At 43.2% G+C, this 21,405-nt stretch overlaps 1 protein-coding gene across 1 annotated transcript; it reads right to left on the reverse strand.

The window, feature by feature from the left end:
• Nucleotides 1-281: 281 nt before the first annotated feature.
• On the reverse strand, nt 282-2,335 carry LOC143756652 (E3 SUMO-protein ligase ZBED1-like). The gene is made up of 3 exons (XM_077247213.1): nt 1,521-2,335; nt 860-1,226; nt 282-608 (listed from the first exon to the last, which is right to left on the reverse strand). The coding sequence occupies exons 1-3, from the start codon at nt 2,333-2,335 to the stop codon at nt 282-284; spliced, it is 1,509 nt and encodes a 502-aa protein (XP_077103328.1).
• Nucleotides 2,336-21,405: the final 19,070 nt, after the last annotated feature.

The following is a 21,405-nucleotide window of genomic DNA, read 5'->3' on the forward strand; positions in this document are numbered from 1 at the left end:
TTACCTTTAGTACAAAGTGTGTGCATGTGTAAAGCTATGTTGACTTATGTTATTCATACAATACCTACTCACAAATAAACATCAAAAACAAAGCCGGCTGCAATGAATTTCTGTGCAAAACAGCTTTTACTACAAACACTTCCACACAAGAACATTGTTATCACAAGAACATTTTGATAAAAAACAAAAAATATTTAAAGTTGTAAATATATACTGTAGATACAATAACATGAACATGAACACAAAATGCAATGTAAATAAATACAAAGCAGTTCCTTACTTTATGGCTTTTTCTGCATCTCTTTCTTGTCCTTGGGCAAATTTGCATTAAGGAAGACAAGAGCTCTGACCTTTTTGGGCTTAAGGCGACTTCTCCTCTCTGAGATTATCTGTCCAGTTTTCGAGAATATTCTCTCAGAGGGAACTGATGTCGCCACAACACAAAGCTTCTTGGCCATCAGCTTGCTAAGCCTGGGGTAAACAGGGGCTCGACTCTCCCACCACTTGAGGGGATCCTCATGTGTTGGAAGAAGAGGCTCCTCCAGGTAGGCTCGCACTTCCATGACAGCATCGGCGGTTGGATTCCTGGCTTCCACTGTTCCGGCTACCTGCTCATAGGGGTGGGAGATATAACAATGGGAGATACAATTTTTATGTGATTAGATTAGATTAAATTAGATTCAACTTTTGTCATTACACAGTGTAAGAGAACAGAGTAATGAAATGCAGTTTAGCATTTAATTAGTAGTGACAATAGTAGATTTGCATATGTACAGTATGTGCAGTATGTACAGATTAAACTGATTTCATTCTAGAGATTTTTAGAGACAAAAATGTGAATTATTGTTGCCACCCTTACTTCCTCACGGAAATAGCTCCAAACTATTGATCCAGCACCACTGCCTGCTCCTTCCAGTCCTTCCACAGCTGGTTGCTGTTGGATGGATGTGCCACTGCTAATTCTTGCTGCTGCAGTTGACAGCCTTTGAAACGTCTCATCTGCTGTTCTGCCATCAGGGAAGGCCATCCTCTTAAAGCGCGGGTCAAGTGCAGCAGACTCTGCTAGTATGTGGTTGGCATGAATCTTGTGGAATCGCGATGACATACTCGCACACAGACTGTCGATCACACCTTGAGCTGCCGCTGTTGTAGTGTTTCGCCGGAAATCAGCGGTGGCTCTTTGAAGTCCCCTGGCCAGCACTATGACCTTCGAGGCTGTCAAGTAGCTGGTAAAAAAAAAAAAAAAAAAAACTTTAATGTTACAATTTTAAAGCTGAAACAATGGTAAATATTACAATGTATTAAACAGATATAATTGTGGTATCAAATATCCATATTTTTTTTTTATCAGGAAACTGGCATGCAGGCTACATAAATCTACTGACAATGATATATATTCCAGTGTATTACACAGATATAATAGATATAATTCTAATATGGTATAAAATATTCATAATTTACTATCAGGTACTATGCATGCATGCTAAAGAAATATACTGCTGTGCAACCGAGCTACATACCTTTCTGCACTTAGTTCCACAGTGACTTCCTCAAATGGTTGCAAGATTGTGCACATTTCTTGCACTGTGGTCCATTCCTCCTGGGACAGGTGGCGGACAGGTGCATTGGTGACGGCCAGGGTGGAGATTATGGCATTTTTACTGGCAATAAAGCTTTTCAACATGTAGTAGGTGGAATTCCACCTTGTAGGACAATCCTGTTTCGGTCGGAGCTCCTCCATCTTCATTTGTAGTTGAGTCTCCTTCAGTTTTTGTGCCCCCACGGTGCTTCTGTGAAAGTATTCCACTGCCTCTTTCACCTTATCAATGATGGGCTTTGAAACTTGCAGGGCATCTCTTACCACCAGGTTAATAGTATGGGCCAGGCATGGTAGGTGCATCCATCCAATGGTTTTTATAGCCTTAGTAACATTTGCCGCATTATCGGTTAGGCAGCACACTACTTTCTTGTCCACCCCCCACTCTGCTGCAACACTAAGCAGCTGTTGTGCAATGTTGTCTGCTGTGTGCCGCTCACTGAATTCAAAACAGTCCAGGAGGCAGGAGGCCACACGGAAATCCTCGATAAAATGGCAGGTTACAGACATATATGATACTGTCGTTCTTGAAGTCCAACAATCTGTGGTTAAACAGACAGCTGGTACTTTTGACACCCTTCTCTTCAAAGATGCTGTCTCCGTGTCATACATATCCGTGACCTTCTGGGCTAGTGTCTTCCTACTTGGAGGAATGTAGGAGGGGTTGAGCGCCTGTGAATATTTTTTGAATCCTGTGTCCTCCACTATTGAGAAAGGCTGGAAGTCAGTGGCTATCATCTTTGCCAGCTCTTCGTCTATCTTCTCCTGTCTTAATGGGGTCAAGACAGGAGGTAAATATTGACTGATGGATGTCTGCTTTCTTTTTGGTCGTGCCTGGCCAGGCGATGTGGTGGGCCCAGTGGGGTCAGAGGCTGCTGTGGCTGCAGTTGCACTTGATGTGGAGGCAGAGGAGGCAATGGACACATCAGTGTCACTGTTGTTGTCTGAGTCTGGCTCTGCTCTCAAACCTGTGAGCTGCAGTGTTGGGTGTTGAGTCTTCAAATGCCGGTGTAAATTATTTGTTGACCCAGACTTAAATGAAATTACTTTGTGACAAATGCTGCATTTAGCCTTACTGTTTTCTTCGTGAGAAAAGTGCACCCAAATGCTGCTCCTTTTCCTCTGGCTCATTTTCAGACGTGTCACGTGTGTGTCTTCTTAGTTCGAACTTCGAACGACCCGCTATCCGCTATGACGTTGGCACTGAGAGGCACTCGCATGTGTGTTTTTTTTTTTTACTGGAGTAACCATGTGACGGCAGCGTGCACAAGTCATTGGCTCCGCTCCTACCCAATGACAGAGGCACGTAGGTTTTTTTTTCACTGGAGTACTCACGTAAAGGATGCGCGCGCGACCGCGCGTGCACAACTATCATGCTAGGCAGTAGCAGTGGCACCCCTGCGCTGAGTGCGCCCCTTCCACTATAACTGAGGAGCTAATTTGTGTGCATCTGTGTGAAACACGCATAGGAAAAAAAGAACGACAGAAAGAACGGCTCCCCTCCAGCCGCGACTCGGCTCCCATCGTTCATGTTTATGAGCCGTTCAAAAGAATCGGTTCGTTCGCGAACGTCACAACTCTAGTGGACAAAGTACACCACTTCCTTACTTGAGTGAAAGTAGGCCTACAGATACTACTGGTCAAATATTACTCTGTTACAGGTAAAAGTTGTAAAGACCGAATTTTACTAAAGTAAAAGTACAAAAGTAGGCCTACTCGTTTTTAAAAGTACTTAAGTTTCAAAGGTAAAAAGGTTCTGACGTCAATCTGACTTTCATTTCAAACCAAAATTGGGTTCTGACGTCAATCCGACGACGTCAACCCCACTTTCATTTCCAAACAAAATGCAACCCCTGCAACCAAAATCATCAACTGGCTGACGTTACTACTTTCTACTCAAGGACCTTAACAGAAATGTAGTGGAGTAAAAAGTTCGACATTTGTCCTTCAAATGTAGTGAAGTCAAAGTTAGTTTGCAGAAAAAAAATAATACTCAAGTAAAGTACAGCCTTGAATCATGTTCAGTCTCTCTTGTACATTACGACGTGTGCACGAGTCGAGTAGTGTGAGTAGCCTATGTGAGCACGATCAATAAGTTGTTGGCTGCAGTTCACATAACGGCCACCAGTGTCGCTAATAACATGGAATTCTACATAGTTCTCTCTAAACAAAGTCCCTGCTTTTCTCTCAGGCTATACAAAGAGTAAGGGTAGAAACCACAATGATAATCTGTGATTCAAAATGTAATTTATACTTGTATTATATAATCTGAAAAATGTGAAACAAATTAAATGATTTAAGATTCTGCTATATTTCAAGGTTACTAGCCTACTAAAATAAAAAATAAAAACTTTGTAATAGCCTGCCACATTAAATCATATTACATTTCAATAGATATTAAACTTCTCATATTAAACATTACCTTTTTTATTTCAAGAAACCACATTTTAAAATAAAAATCTAAATATATTTTTATATAGCCTATTTAAATATCTAACATATTTAAAAATATATATTTCATGAGGAACATATTTTGCAACATAATTACGTTCTGGTAGTGATATTTTGACCTTGCATGGATTTATTTCATAATATGATAAATACAACTTTCAGATCGAAAAAAAAATGTCAATGATCTGAACAGAAACAATTTTACAGTGAGGGCGCAACACAGACTGTAATGACACAAACTAAACTGCAGGTGGCGGCGTTGTTTCATAAATCAAATCAATAAATCAAACAAACGCGCAGGACGGAAATAGCTCCTGACATCCATTGAGTTGAACTATCTTTATATTGTATAGAGCTAATGGATATTATGATAAATAATTAAATGTTCAGACATGCTTCGATTACAGTTTCTAGTGTAAATCAGTTAAAGGCAGGATTTTTTTGTCTGCATGCTTTTGAGGGTCATCGATTGGAGGTAATACTGTTTACTCTTTTCTCACAAGCACAATGGTACAGGGATTTTGCCTCTTTCACAAGATGAAAGAATCAGCCCAAGGGAAAGAGCCTTGAGGTAAAAATAAATTGCTCTTTCTCTCTCCTGTCTGCAGCTCCAGAAAAACACCCTCAGAAGGGAAACCAAAATGAAGATATATGACACACACATAACCACAACCAGAGAGAGAGAGAGAGAGAGAGAGAGAGAGAGGCTAACTGCCATTAATGCTCTTATTTGATCAATAGAGTCATTGTGGTCAGATGGAATGAAACTGATGTCAGTTTCAGTAGCATAGGCCTAACGTATATTTTATGATCTGTTATTTATTTCATCCAAATGAAAGTCTACAGCCTCAGAACAGTGCTTGGGGAAGGGAAACGTACTGGTAGCGATAAAAATGTGTTGCGCTTTCTAATTTCCTACTGTAGAAAATGATTTAACAGTGATGTAAAGAAACTAAGGCACTTGAATGCGGGCATCATGTCTTGCTTATGGTGACTTTTAGGCATTTATTATTGAAGACCACAAATTGTTAAAGTTAAAGTTCACTCCAAAAATCTGCAATTCTGCAATTTCTCACCCTTTTGTCATTCTAAACCCACTTTTTCATCAGCGTTCATGAAAGATGTGAGGCAGAAGATATGTGGCTAAGAGCAAGTACAACCTAAATTTAATGTTTTACAAGCAGATTTTTTTTTCTAGTGACTATTGCAGCTTTCATGCCAATTTTAGCTGTGAGCAAGATTCCCTAACTAGCTAAAGAAAGTTTCAGTGTTTTGCATTCGACAGCCATTGCTACGGTCAATTTCTAGTGACACATTACAGTAGTGCACTCGCCACATAATGCTGACAGAATAGTGCACTCATAGCATCAGCCAGCCAACAACAGCAGTTATGGATTATAAGATTTAGATCATATCTGTTTAATAGATAGCTTGGGGACACACAAGAGATTTAGTCAAATGATAACATATATTATATTTCTATTGGTTTGTGTGTTTTTCTTTATTTTGTGGACAGTCACCTGGGTTGTGAATGTGACTAAGAGAGACACTCGTACACCACGATGCCTCAAGGCGAACATTCCAAATCAGAAATGGAACACTGTCGATGCGGGTTCTATTTGTTTTTGAAGCGCCACTTGTGTTTGGTACTAGGGTGAGAGGATTCATCAATGATGATGAATAGCACTGAGTGACTGTTCAAGGATGGAATGTTAACTCTGATGTGATGAAAAGGTTTAGCTGACAAATCTATCATTATCATCATCATCATCATCTTCATCATCCAGGTCGGTGGAATCCAACTTTTGAATGTCCCGTCCATAATGACCCCGTTTACACCTGTATTGGCGTTGTCCACTTGTGATCTGATCGACCAAAACACATCTTAATACCAGGTGTAAACAGGGCTTCCCTTTATTTATTTACTTACTTAGACTTCCTACTTGTTTATTTAAGAATCAAAGGAAGATGTTTTTAACGGATCTTGTAGGCCTAGTCCTCGTGCATTCAGGTCCAGTAGGCTATTCTTGCCTCAGTCCTTTTAAAGATTAATCAGTATTGATAATGACTTTATGTCCCTCGACTGAAAAAGTGCTGCTGAAGGTAAAAGGCTTAGTAATGCTACAGAAAAGAAGTGATGTTTGGCTCTTTGGGTTTTTGCTGATGTCTGTGAGCTTTAATAATTGAGATCCATTATAATGTCTGAAGTCAGACATTCACAGCTTCATTCTCATTCTCTGTTGCATTCTAGCTAGGCTACCGTATTAAATATTGATGGCCCCTGAAAATCCAGCGATGTTGTTTGAAGACATGGTGAGCGAGCTGTGATGGCCGAGAGATTAAGGCGTTGGACTCGAAATCCAATGGCGTTTCCCTGCGCAGGTTAGAATCGTGCTCACATCGATCTGACTCTTTGATGAATGCACGTGTAAGTGAGTTTCTTAGCAGTCCGCGATGCATTCAGCACACACTGTGTTTCCATTACAAATGAGATGTAACCACATGTGTTTTCAGTTATCCGATCACAAAATGTTTTCGACCTTTTTTAAACTTGTATTTAGCACTGACCATTGTGATTGGCTCATCAAAAACGCATCTTTAGACAATGACAACATGGCTATATACTCATATCAGACATTTGTGTGTGTGTGTGTGCACGCAATTTTTCTATTACTTTAATATGTTCCTTGGGGTTCACTTAAAATGTTAATAAAGTTTATTTGCACTATATATAGACGCACGCACACACACACAAACAGACGAAGCGTTATGAAATCATTTACTTACGGTTTGTGATGCAACTGCACTCAGATACAGTTGCTGCTTTTTTTGCTAACTCTCCATTACTCTGTGCCTCGCTGACAAAAAAATGCTCCGAACAAACATATGCTCTGACGCGATCCGGGATGCCATTAAAATAAACCATCCACTTGTTTCCGACACTAGTATCCTTCTGAAGTCTGTACAGAGACACAAATGTGCTGTTTAAACTGGACGCGTAAAGTGAACACACTTTTACTCTTCCTCTTCCTTTTTGCTTCAGCAACTATAACACGCTGAATTTTTTAGCTTGAGTTCTCAAACTTTTATAAAAAGTACCCACATTTGTTTACTACAAATGGAACCAATTCAGCCCTGTTCAAGAATATCACAGACCTCGTGAGTTGATGTCAAAAACATGGTGTTCCTTTGTTACAACCCCACTACCGGGGTAAGTTGTTATAATAGACAAAAGAAGTACAAATTATGTCATACCATATGATATTGTTCAAAAACAGAGTTATTCAAATAATAAAAAAACAATATATATAATCTCAATAACATACTACTGTATGTCTGTTTGACTTGTGTGTGTGTGTGTGTGTTTAAATTTGTCTACTAGAACAAACTTACTTAACAGAACACTTAATAATAACACTAGGCTACCACAATGTACCAGATTAAAGAACATCTTTGTACATCTTTAAAGGGACACTCGGCAACTCTAGCTATTTCTTTGCTGATTTTCACTTTTGTTGTCGCATGTTTTCTCAGCGAGCTCCCCCTACAGCTGTGAGGTGTATATTTCACAACACTGTCATAAAAAAACTCACTTGCCACCCCCTTTCCACCGCTGCTCATGTGTATTTGTTATTATCGGAGCCGGCCAACTTTATCATGTGGAGTATGTCTACCGAGGTGGGTAATCAGTGGCGTAACTTTGTTTTAAAAAGTGGGTGGGACAGGAGTTGGGGGTATATAGTATAGTACATTGTGTTTAATTTGTCGTTTAATGAGATCTAATATCTAAAGTGGCGAGAATTTTCACGTGAATAAATATATAGATCCGACTTTTATCTCCATGTACTTTAATGGTCCAGTGGCAAAACTTTTGCCAAGCGTGTCAGAGGTTCTGGGTTTAACCATTTTCCAAATTAGAAATGTTCTGTTTCTTTTTGCCCATACAATTTTCCATATCTTTAATCTACTATATTATTGTTGTTTTTGTGCCTTGTGTTGCATTATTCCAGACTTTTTCTTCTGGTTTTCTCAGTCCTTCTGTCCTTGCTATAATCTTTATCTCTTTGCTGCTAAAAAAGGCAAATGGCTGCATGAAATATAAGACTGTAAACATCTGATGCTCGGATAAGGGGTTGAATGGTGCTGGGTTTTTTTTTTGTCATCGAAACCAATTGTTTATCAGTGGTTGTATATCAAGCAGGGACACGTTTTTTGTGCATTATGTTTTGTGATTTCACCGTTAGAGAGTCTCTCCGCAACGGATTGAAGCGCGCGTCCGTCTGAAGAACACAGTATCCGCGCCACTGATAGCAGTGGCAACAAACACTTTGGTCACTTGATTTCAAAAACAACACATTTCAGCGCTAGATTGCCTCTTATTTAACAAACGAACGAAATGAATGCTCTACTAGAGTTACCTGGAGATGTTTTATTTATTTGTATTGGTACATCCGGCACGGATGTTTCAAAAGTGGCGGGGACACAATCGACCCTGGCAAAAAGTGATGGCGGCATGTCCCACCCGCCCCATCCATTCTCACCAGAACAGGTTATTAAAACCATCCAAATGATTTCTAAACGGTTTTATTAAGGTGAAATAGTTGCCGAATGCCCCTTTAAGTCTAACAAAAAATAACATGTCAATGTGCGTGTGTGTCTATGTGTGTATATCAGAGTGTCAGTGCTGACAGATGAATGATGCTGGTGACCCTGGAGTGCAGGAATGGGCCCATTAACTGCATAGGGTGCATTTCACCCAAACCTTCTTTAGCTTTCAGTTGTTAAATTGCTCCATGCAAACCACTTTATATAAAACACTGGCAGAGACACCTCTTTCTTTTTTCCATGCCCTAGTTATTCTTTAAAAATATTAAAATCAAGAAAATTCTTAGTTATATTCTTAGTAAGAGGATGGTTGTTACACGTTTTAAATAAGTGTTAAAATTCACCTCACCCCTGTCAGCCAATGTTTAGCTAGCTGTATTAGCACAGTTTGGAATTAGCAGAGAGAAATGCATCAAATGTTGCCTAAGAAACTACTATTTAATCTAATATAAGTCATATAGTTTTATCTGCAAGTACAGATACTAAATAAAATATAGTCTTGGTCAAATGTCAGCCGTTATGTGATTGAACGTCAGTGTGCGGGTCTATGGCATGATGATGTATAACTATTCGTCGATGTCTTGCTTTCTCTGGAGACAGTCAAAACAAGCAGTTTTTTGAGCTTGATTACATAAATATTTTGTTTATAATGCTATGAAACATGCAGGTTGTTTCAATCGTACAAAGACCAAAAGATCAAGGAAAATTTTATTTCATATCGTAACCCCTTTAATGCAATTTATCTCATTATTTTATGTGAAATTTGCTTATACTAGGCCTACATGCTTTAGTGTTAATGCTGACTGTTGTACCGTTTTAATGTTATTGAATCATTACCACTTGACATTAAATGTAAATTACATATGTCAGTAATTATATATCATTTTATTTGTAGCCAATATAATTTCTGTTTGCATTCATGCAAAAAAGAGTCGTTCCCATGCACTAAAAGCCATGAATCCTCATTCTGATGTGGGTCCTTCTGCTGTTAAGGACCACAAACGACTACCAGTCTACATTTCTGATGAGAGCATGTACAAACATGAATATGTGGAATAGCCCATATGGAATCAGACCACGTGGATTCCTGTAATGTCCCTGTATCCTCCCTGATGTCATGGCAGTGTTTTGAAGTGTATTTCCAGCTCAATGATGATTGTTCCTGCAACTATTGAGAACAGAAACATCAAAGATGAAAGTGAATGCAGAAGTCTAATAAGCTATCAAAATTAAAAGCTTGTGTAATGTTTTTCATTTAAATAATATGCTTTTTTCAGGCACTAATGACAGAAGACCTGTTATTATAAAAATATTTGTAATTATGCACTGAATGCATTACTTTACCAGGATTAAAGAGGTGGTTTACTGCTTTTTTTCTTTGCATGATTGTGTTTATGGGGTGCAATATAACATGTCTAAGTGTGTGTGTGTGTGTTATTTTTCATAAATTTCACCTTTATTGTAAGCCGCTTTCTCCTCTGTCATTTGAATGACCGGTTGACTTCCTGATTCTATGAAACCACTCCCTCAGAAACAGGCAATGGGCTCAGATTGGTTAGTTGGGACGGTGTGTTGTAATTGGCTAAACTGCGTATTGCACGTAGTCCGGAAACTTCACGAACATTACCTTTACAGGCGAAAGCTGCATGTGCTCCGGTCAAATGTAAATAGTGTCAATAGCCTTCTGCCTTATCAGTTTGAGCCAGAATCAGACCCAGAAAGAGGCAATGAAGAGTCAAGCAGAACCTCCCCACGGCTCTTACAATTTTATTATTATTATTATTATTATTATTATTATTATTATTATTATTATTATTATTATTCTATTCTATTCTGTATTATTATATAAGATTTCGATACGCTGTTACTTGAAAATGCTACTGCTGCTTATAGCTTTTGAGATACGGTTTTCTCCTGATTAAAAATTTAATACTACGGAATAAATGACAGAGTAATACCGTTTTTTAAAGTTATTGTTTTATCGATATAATGAACAACCGTTTATCTATTCACAAAACTTAGTTTACTCAGTGTATCGTTTTCTTTAGGTACACGTTTGTCTTACACACACAAAATAGCATTGAACTAACTGGCTACTATAAACAAACAGCGTTGGCATTGGTTTACGTTCTTGATCAAATCGAAATATTACGTCATAAAGTATACATGGAAAATACATTCACAAAATTAGTACATAATTACAAATTCAGGTCCAAAATGTTTGTACGCGTTTGTCATAGACACACGAAATAGCATAACTAAGTGGCTACTAAAGCCAGCGCTGGCATTTGTTTACGTCCTTGATAAAAACTAAAACATTACGTCTGAAATTGTACATGCAAATACATTTAAAATGATTAAGTCTTACTTACAGGTTGTGGCCCAAGAACTGCTGCCTCTGGTTCTCTTACGAGAGTATCTCTCGTACTGCGTAATATCTTACGCTATGGGGAAAACCTCTTTTCCACGAGATATTGAAGCCAAAAATTATCCTTTAATTTTGATTAATGTAAAACGCTGTGCGGCAGCGTGCAGACATAGGCAAGACGGCTCGCGCGCCTATTGGCTGCCCTGCGGCAACAGCAGCAAGCCTATCGAGAGAGGCCCTGCGTGACGTGACATCCAATGGGGGTGCTTCGCGCCCATTTCGTCGCGTCCCGCCAGAATAGGCGTGGCCTTGGCCTATAAATACGCTCGACAGGCTGATACAAACTGATTTTCAACTCTTCAGCGAAGCACTACTGCATCGCTGGATCCGGAGTGAGAAGCCGCGCCGTCTGATTGTAAGCCTTCTGCGGGACGAGCCTTCGAGCCTGAAGTCGCTGGCCTACACCTCGCCGCCTTCAGCCGCCGTACCTGCTACGCTTTCCGGCGTTCATATCCTTTTCACTGCTGAGTGTGTGTTCGCCGCTGCGACTCACACTCTATCTCTGTTTTGTATCTGTTCTAAAAGAGCAAGCGTCTTTTTGAAGACGCTTCGTTCCTGTGGAACTATTGCCATGGTGACTCTGAGGACTTGCCTGGCATTTTCTCTCCGAGTCTGCACTCCCGCCCGCTGTAGTGCCGCGCGGCAAAGCGCCGTATTCAGCGGGTCCTCGAGCCTTCTCCAGCCCGTGAAAGCTCGCCGGTTCGCCCGCCAGCTTCACCAGCTTCAATCGAGTCGCTCACTGACGGACAACGGCCGCCGCGCGCCGCCGCTTCCGCCATTAGTGACGACAAGATAGCTGCATCGGTAGAGGAGGCCAGCTATTGCCATGGTGAGTGAGACTCCCGCCCGCTGTAGTGCCGCGCCGCAAAGCGCCGTACTCAGCGGGTCCCTGATCCTTCTCCAGCCGTGAAAGCTCGCAGGTTCGCCTGCCAGCTTCACCAGCTTCAATCGAGTCGCTCACTGACGGACAACGGCCGCCGCGCGCCGCCGCTTCCGCCATTAATGACGACGAGATAGCTGCATCTGTAGAGGAGGCCAGCTGCTATATCCCCGCGTCGGACAGTGAGGATTGGGCGAGCTCTGTGGATCTCCCCCTTCTGCCCGCGAGTCGTCAGGGAAACGGGCCAGCATTAAACCGCGGCTAGCTTTTCTTTACGTTATAAGAAAGCTACCCCGCCCCCCGTGGGCATGCGTCATCGGCGAAATGAGGATAGAGTGTATTTTTAGTCCCGCCGAGGCCGGACCAATCTCCATTCCTCAAACATTTCTCAGTTCCTCTTAGTTTGAGCGGCTGAAAATGTCAATATTGCAGCAATGAGCCTGTTGTATAACACGCACGCATGCAAACAAACGCCAACACACACAAAACTGTGATGACGCTCTATTATGTGGTCGAGCTATTTTAGGATTTTGTCGTTTCCCCCTGTGGTTCAGTGGCGAAACCTACAGCCATCGCACGGGAGACCCGTGTTCGATCCCAGCTCTCGCAGCAGATAAAATTTAGTCTCGCCCGGCCAGACTTGCACTGATACTTTTCGCTCGTTCAGTTCCAAGAAAATGTGACTGTTCCAGTGTATTTTGCAGTAAACAAGCCGGTACCATGGCCCGCTTGCCTGCACACAAATGCTGTTTCCACGGCGACCCAGAAAAATCATATAAGCAATGTATTGTCTGGTATTCCGGCCACAGCCGATGGTGTTTTGAGTGTAATGAAAATGCCCACAGCCCAGTGTTCATTTCTACACACAAACACAGCCCGCCACAGTGCAGGGCTCGCACATATGAAATCGACTCATGTCAATTGTGCATTTAAATGTAGTGAATGTGCCCACAACCCAGTGCCCACAAACACTACACGCTGCATGTGCCACGTTTTCTGTAAAACGAAACCAACACACATACAGTCAGCTAAGACCCACGGTGTTTAAGTCTCGCCGCGGCCAGACTCCACCGAAACCTCTCGCTCGTTCAGTTCCAAACAATGTGACTGTTCCAGTGTATTTCGCAGTAAACAAGCCGGTACCACAGCCCGCTTGCCTGCACATTAACGCCATTTTTACGGCGACCCAGATAAATCCAATAAAGAGTGTATTTTCTGTTGTCCCGGCCATAGCCGATGGTGTTAGGAGTGTTGTAAGAATGCCCACGTCACAGTGCCCATTCCCACACACAGACACAGCCCGCCACAGTTCAGGGCTAGCACAAATAAAATCGACTCATGTCGATTGTGCAAACGTAGTGAATGTGCCCACGACACAGTGCCCACAAACACTACACAGTTCGTGTCCCACGGTTTCTGTAAAAACGAAACCAACACATATTCAGTCAGCGCAAGCCGACGGTGTTTTCAGTGCAGTAAATGTGCCCGCTGTCCCGCGCCCACATTCACTCACAGACACGCTGAACCCTACGGGGTTTGTCCCGCTCGTTCTCTCTCCACAATTTGTCATAGAGAAAGCGAGTGCGAACAGGCTGCCCGCCGTGATCGGCGCGCCCCCCGCCTCGCGCACTTTAAACACAGTGTTCATGTGTCAGCACACCGAAGCTCTGCAGCCGCCGCTGTGCCGCGGCCAGAGCCCGGATATCATTCTGCCTCTAGCTATCCACACGAATGCATGGGCAATGCTTCCCGGGGTATCAGAATCGGTGTTGAACACTATAAAGAGAGGCTATTCGCTACAGTTCGCTCGACGTCCCCGCCGTTGCACGGCGCGTGTCGAAACCACGGTGGACAATGAAGTATCTCATCTACTTCGAACCGAAATAGCGAAACTACTGAGCAAAGGGGCCATAGAACCTTTATCTCAGGCTCAGAGCGAAGGGGGTGTATACAGCAGATATTTTCTGGTACCGAAAAAAGACGGGGGTCTCAGACCCATTCTAGATCTGCGACAATTGAACAAATAGCAAGTTCAAAATGCTGACAACCAGCAAAATCCTCGCGAACGTGCGCCAGGGAGACTGGTTCATGTCAATAGATCTGAAAGACGCCTATTTCCAAATACAGATTGCGTCACGTCACAGGCGATTCTTGAGATTCGCCTTCGAGGGCCAGGCATATCAATACACAGTCCTACCGTTCGGCCTGTCTCCAGCACCCCGTATATTCACGAAGTGCATGGACGCGGCTCTCGCACCCCTGAGACTTCAGGGCATGCGAATTTTGAACTACTTGGACGACTGGTTGATTCTAGCTCGATCACGATCAGAGCTCATAGAACACAAGACCGCATTACTCGAGCATCTCGAGAATTTGGGTCTCACAGTCAATTGGGCGAAGAGTTCGCTGTTTCCCAGCCAGAAAATCTCCTTTCTGGCAACAGTGATGGACTCGCTGTCTATGACAGCACGTCTGTCGCCGGAGCGAGGACTGAACATTCAGCGCGCCGTGAAATCCTTCTGCCGCGGCCCTATAGTTCAGCTCAAACGGTTTCAGAAAATGCTGGGCCTCATGGCCTCAGCATCTTCAGTACTTCTGCTGGGCCTGCTTCGCATGCGCCCACTGCAGTTATGGCTGAAAGCACGAGTTCCGCCCGGGGCTTGGGCCGCTGGTCTGTTTCGCCTCAGGGTCGACAGGAAATGCGTCTCGGCTCTGAAACCCTGAAAAAAGCCGACTGGTACCAGTCAGGCGTGAGTCTGGGGACTCCCTCGAGTGTGATGGTGGTGTCCACGGACGCCTCCACCTCGGGGTGGGGAGCGCTGCTCGAGGGCAGACCGTTCTTTGGCCAGTGGTCAGAACGGGAGAAGCTCCTACACATAAACTGTCTAGAAATGCTGGCAGTAGACAACGCGCTAAGGCGTTTTTGTCCCCAGATAAAAGGCCGCCACGTCTTAGTCCGGTCGGACAACATGTCAGTGGTGGCGTACATAAATCACCAGGGCGGCGTCAGGTCCCGAAGCCTTTACAGGCTGACGAAACGCTTCCCTGGGCTGGGCTCAGCACAACCTGCTTTCACTGAAAGCAGCGCATGTGCCTGGTCACCTGAATCTGGGACCAGACAGACTGTCCAGAAACAATGTCCAAGCAGGGGAATGGTCGCTGCACCCGCAGACGATCCAACTGCTGTGGGAGACATTCGGCAGAGCGCAGGTGGACCTGTTCGCGTCCCAGGAAAACGCTCACTGTCCGAACTTTTTCTCCAAGAGCAGGGACGCGCTGGTCCACGTATGGCCCCGACGCCCCTTCTATGCTTTACCCCCCGTCTCGCTCCTGCCTCAAGTGCTGGAACGAATCAGGGAAAATGGATGCCCAGTGCTGCTCGTGGCTCCGCTATGGACGAACCAAACCTGGTTCCCAGTCCTGATGCAGCTGGCCAGCACTGCCCCGTGGCCGATACCGGTGAGGAGAGACCTCCTCTCTCAGGCAAAGGGCTCGATTTGGCATCCTCGCCCGGAGTTATGGTCCCTACATGTGTGGGCCATCAACGGGTACCCGCTAACCTCCCGCAGGGAGTGTTAAACACGATCACGCAGGCTAGGGCCCCGTCTACTAGACGGCTCTACTCCTCGAAATGGTCAGTGTTCTCTACCTGGTGTCAAGCTCAGGGCTTTTCACCCGTAGACTGCGGGGTTACGGAAGTGCTCTCCTTCCTTCAGGAGCTGCTGGATAAGGGTAGAACCCCGTCCACGCTCAAAGTATACGTGGCGGCCATAGCGGCGTTTGCAAAACCGACGTCTGGCCAGTCACTGGGGAAGAACGACCTCGTCGTGCGATTCCTCAGGGGAGCTCGGAGGCTGAATCCTTCCAGACCTCCCTCAGTCCCTATGTGGGACCTTTCTACGGTTCTGGAAGCCCTGAAAGGTGCCCCATTCGAGCCAATCCATTTGTCAGACATGAAGCACCTGTCTTTCAAAACGGTATTTCTTGTGGCTCTTGCTTCAATGAAGCGCGTGGGGGACTTGCAAGCGCTTTCAGTAAGCGCGTCTTGTATTGAGTTTGGGCCTAATGACTCAAAAGTCATACTCAAACCAAGGCACGAGTACGTGCCAAAATCCCTCAACACACCGTTCAGGGCCCAGGCTATTTCCCTGTGCGCCCTCCCGGTGAACAATGAGGAAGCGAATGCTAATCTCCTTTGCCCCGTCAGGCCGCTGAGGGCTTATGTGTCCCGCTCGTCTGTCTGCAGGCAGACCGAGCAGCTCTTTGTTTTGTTTGGCGGACGCTCCAAGGGACTGGCCGCATCAAAACAGAGCCTATCCAGATGGATAGTCGATGCCATAGTGCTGGCTTACACTTCTAAGGGCCTGCAGTGTCCTTTGGGTGTCAGAGCGCACTCCACGAGAGGCGTGGCCTCTTCGTGGGCGTGGTCTAGTGGGATTTCCTTGCATGATATCTGTATGGCGGCGGGCTGGGCCTCGCCGTCTACATTTATAAGGTTCTATAACCTAGAAGTTCCCGCCTTACAGGCCAAGCTGCTGTCGGTCTAGAATTCAGTACTATCTGTCCCGCTGCGCCAGCGCAGAATGCTGAGTTTTGATTGAGTATCGCTCACTGATCGATGGAACAGCTCCATGGGTGTTGAATAGCCCGTATTTTTGCCCAGTTCAGGCTGAACGCGTTCACCCTGTCTGCGGGATATACTGTTGACATAACTAGCTCCTATGGGATGCTATTTCGTGGGGAATGATGCTGGTAGCCTCTCTTCTCCGACTCTCTGTGAGTCTACGGTGATTATGCACTATATGAGCCCCGGGCTACTGCCCTTGGGACTTTGGTGTCGGATCCCAGTACGCACGGCGTCTTACATTGTGTTCCCCATAGCGTAAGATATTACGCAGTACGAGAGATACTCTCGTAAGAGAACGTACTCGGTTACTAACGTAACCTCGGTTCTCTCTAGAGAGGGAACGAGTACTGCGTATCTTGCCGTGCATACAACAGCGCTGGTTCGCTTCAGCGTTGAAAACCAGTTTGTATCAGCCTGTCGAGCGTATTTATAGGCCAAGGCCACGCCTATTCTGGCGGGACGCGACGAAATGGGCGCGAAGCACCCCCATTGGATGTCACGTCACGCAGGGCCTCTCTCGATAGGCTTGCTGCTGTTGCCGCAGGGCAGCCAATAGGCGCGCGAGCCGTCTTGCCTATGTCTGCACGCTGCCGCACAGCGTTTTACATTAATCAAAATTAAAGGATAATTTTTGGCTTCAATATCTCGTGGAAAAGAGGTTTTCCCCATAGCGTAAGATATTACGCAGTACTCGTTCCCTCTCTAGAGAGAACCGAGGTTACGTTAGTAACCGAGTACGTTTTAAAGTTGGAACTGCTTCATGCTTTAGTAACAGTTTGTTGTTGAATCCGACATTGAATTGTGGAGATTCTGGAAGCTGTCTTCCGTAAAATGTGCAGAACAGAGACCTAAATTACGATTGTAATTTTCAGGAACATAATCAAACATAAATTGTAGCCATTGTTGACGAAGTACAGCGTCCGTAGGAAGCCCGAACACAGAAGACCTGACAGCTGGGTGAAAATAACACACTTTCGACGGCATGGCTACTGCTCTCCACTATAACTCCTCCTCTTCGACAAAGCAGCAGAAATATGGCCATGCCCCCTTTTTTGCCTATTCCGGAGGGAGGGCTGATTATGGGTTAGTTACGTATAAAACCCAGGAGTATCTCGTTTTAGTCCCATTTGATTCGTTTTTTAAAAGACGATATCTCTGCTTACATTGAACTTTCAGTGCAGCAACTTTGCAAATACTGTTGATGCACCAACAGCAACATTGCACACTATTTAAAATGAAAAAAGTGAAATCGCAATCAACCACTCCTTTAATACATTACTACGCTCTTAAAAATATAGGTTCTTAAAGGGGGCTTTTGCATTATTGCCATAAATTCTTAAAAATAAAGGTTCTTTATTAGCATTGATGGTTCCATGTTGAAGATCCCATTGAACCTTTCCATTGCACGAAAGACTCTCTAAGAAAAAGGATAATCAGATTATTACATTGTTCTTTACACTTGGTTCTTTTAAGAAATGATTAATGAAAGGTTTTTTGGGGAACAAAAAATGGTTCTTCTATGGCATCACTGCAAAAACCCTCTTTTGGAAGCTTTATTTTCAAGAGTGTCGAATAACCATTTTATGTTGCTCAAAGAACTTTAGTTCTTAAAATAACCTTTTTTTTCTTAGAGTGGGTAGAGCTTTTTAATAAATTGAAGAACCCTTCTCCATTATAAAGAACATTTTGTGCTGTGGAAAAGTTCCAAGTTCTTCATGGAACCACTAATGCCAATAAAGAACCTTTATTTTTAAGAGTGAGTGTTATTTGGGCCCGCACTGGTTCAGCTCCGACTGAGAGATCAGATCCAGTAGAGTGTGTTCTCATGCAGCATTATTCAAGGCTGAAGAGAGTTCAAAGATGAGGGCCATGACATGGAAGCTAAATATAGAACAGACTGCTGAAATTCAAGAGCTTTATTTTTCCACCCGGTGAGACAGAGATGAGGAGACAGACAGCTCTCAGGGTCTTAAAGGTGAGAAAACAAGGGGAACATCCTTCCTGCATACAGTCAACATGAACATTATAATTATTTCAATCAATGACGTTTAAGGCAATCTCTATCAGCAGTTCAGATTCTCTCTTCTAAAGCACTTGAGGAATTATTTGGTTTTAAAACACCTGATGATAATCACAGTCCAGGTATTGTTTATGATTGCAGGGTAGGTTTTATATTTTGGAGTGTTACATTGTACAGTATAAACTGCCAACAATATGTAATATATCATTTAATTTATTATGCCTACATATAAGTAGAATGAGCAGTTATTCTGCATATACAGGTCCTTCTCAAAAAATTAGCATATTGTGATAAAGTTCATTATTTTCCATAATGTAATGATAAAAATTAAACTTTCATATATTTTAGATTCATTGCACACCAACTGAAATATTTCAGGTCTTTTATTGTTTTAATTCTGATGATTTTGGCATACAGCTCATGAAAACCCAAAATTCCTGTCTCAAAAAATTAGCATATTTCATCCGACCAATAAAAGAAGTGTTTTTAATACAAAAAAAAAAGTCAACCTTCAAATAATTATGTTCAGTTATGCACTCAATAGTCAATACTTGGTCGGGAATCCTTTTGCAGAAATGACTGCTTCAATGCGGCGTGGCATGGAGGCAATCAGCCTGTGGCACTGCTGAGGTGTTATGGAGGCCCAGGATGCTTCGATTGCGGCCTTAAGCTCATCCAGAGTGTTGGGTCTTGCGTCTCTCAACTTTCTCTTCACAATATCCCACAGATTCTCTATGGGGTTCAGGTCAGGAGAGTTGGCAGGCCAATTGAGCACAGTAATACCATGGTCAGTAAACCATTTACCAGTGGTTTTGGCACTGTGAGCAGGTGCCAGGTCGTGCTGAAAAATGAAATCTTCATCTCCATAAAGCTTTTCAGCAGATGGAAGCATGAAGTGCTCCAAAATCTCCTGATAGCTAGCTGCATTGACCCTGCCCTTGATAAAACACAGTGGACCAACACCAGCAGTTGACATGGCACCCCAGACCATCACTGACTGTAGGTACTTGACACTGGACTTCAGGCATTTTGGCATTTCCTTCTCCCCAGTCTACCTCCAGACTCTGGCACCTTGATTTCCGAATGACATGCAAAACTGAGCAACAGTCCAGTGTTGCTTCTCTGTAGCCCAGGTCAGGCGCTTCTGCCGCTGTTTCTGGTTCAAAAGTGGCTTGACCTGGGGAATGCGGCACCTTTGGCCCATTTCCTGCACACGCCTGTGCACGGTGGCTCTGGATGTTTCTACTCCAGACTCAGTCCACTGCTTCCGCAGGTCCCCCAAGGTCTGGAATCGGTCCTTCTCCACAATCTTCCTCAGGGTCCGGTCACCTCTTCTCGTTGGGCAGCGTTTTTTTTGCCACACTTTTTCCTTCCCACAGACTTCCCACTGAGGTGCCTTGATACAGCACTCTGGGAACAGCCTATTTGTTCAGAAATTTCTTTCTGTGTCTTACCCTCTTGCTTGAGGGTGTCAATGATGGCCTTCTTGACAGCAGTCAGGTCGCCAGTCTTACCCATGATTGCGGTTTTGAGTAATGAAACAGGCTGGGAGTTTTTAAAAGCCTCAAGAATCTTTTGTAGGTGTTTAGAGTTAATTAGTTGATTCAGATGATTAGGTTAATAGCTTGTTTAGAGACCCTTTTCATGATATGCTAATTTTTTGAGACAGGAATTTTGGGTTTTCATGAGCTGTATGCCAAAATCATCAGTATTAAAACAATAAAAGACCTGAAATATTTCAGTTGGTGTGCAATGAATCTAAAATATATGAAAGTTTAATTTTTATCATTACATTATGGAAAATAATGAACTTTATCACAATATGCTAATTTTTTGAGAAGGACCTGTAGCAGCTTCAGAGAGAGAGAGGAGAGTGCTCACTTTCTCATTGGTTGATTGTGTTAGTCTCCTCCCCCTCCTGCACCAATCAGAACACTTGAGTACTCATTGATCACAGGTGCTCTTAGAGGAGCTTATAAAGCTTCAGAGTAGGATCAGTGTTTGGGAGATTGATTCAGTCTCCACATGCTTTATCTCTTTTTCCTTCCTGTGGTATGGTAATATATTGTTTCCATCTTTGATCGCCCTACTCTTTGGGGTTTTGTTTTGAAGAGTGGGTAAAGTTTGGGCCTCATGTTGGGCTCTCCAGTGGGTGTTTGTGTTCTCACAGCACCTTTGAGGAAACCACTTTCTTTTGAGATTATTAATTTTTTCTCTTGGAGTTTTATACCTCTCTCATTTTATATCAATCTGAGTGCAAAAAAAAACTGGCAGAATTGGTGATCTGATCATGATACAATATCAAAGTATCACTTGTAGACTGAGAATGTTGATTTTTTTTTTTTTTTCATGTGAAAAGAAAAGAAAAAGCATTGTGTTCAATGTGGTGTTACTAATCAGGTCCCCCTTAGTTTAGTTTAGATTTGTTTATTTTTGGGTATTCTCTCCCAATGAAATATCTGGAAATAACTAAAATATTAAAACATTTTTGCAATCTGACTCTTTCTCCTGAATGCCATCAATTCATGATGCAATTGTTAGAAAAAAAGTGGGAGAGGCATAACAAATCTACTCCAATAAATCATTTTCCAGAAAAGGGGGAATGGATGCATCAAAGTCGGCCAACACTGACCCAAACACAAAAGAGATTTGTGAAATTATGTTTGTAGAACCATGTACACTGTTTGTTTTACTAGAAGGTAGACGACAGAAAAAAATTGAGATATGAAATGCCAAAAGTCACTGAAATAACCAGAATTATAACCCTCCAATGAAAGGGTTTCTTGATGTATTTATT

This window comes from Siphateles boraxobius, unplaced genomic scaffold (genome assembly GCF_051911475.1).
Source record: "Siphateles boraxobius isolate OS27281-9 unplaced genomic scaffold, OSU_SipBor_1 3, whole genome shotgun sequence".
Taxonomy (NCBI): Eukaryota; Metazoa; Chordata; class Actinopteri; order Cypriniformes; family Leuciscidae; genus Siphateles; species Siphateles boraxobius.

Coding starts and splice junctions, on each gene's coding strand:
- LOC143756652 (XM_077247213.1), bottom strand. CDS start 2,335: ATGATAGCCACTGACTTCCAGCCTTTCTCAATAGTGGAGGACACAGGA. Junction 1,227..1,520: donor GTGGAACTAAGTGCAGAAAG/GTATGTAGCTCG, acceptor TTTTTTTACCAG/CTACTTGACAGCCTCGAAGG. Junction 609..859: donor GGAGCTATTTCCGTGAGGAA/GTAAGGGTGGCA, acceptor CCCTATGAGCAG/GTAGCCGGAACAGTGGAAGC.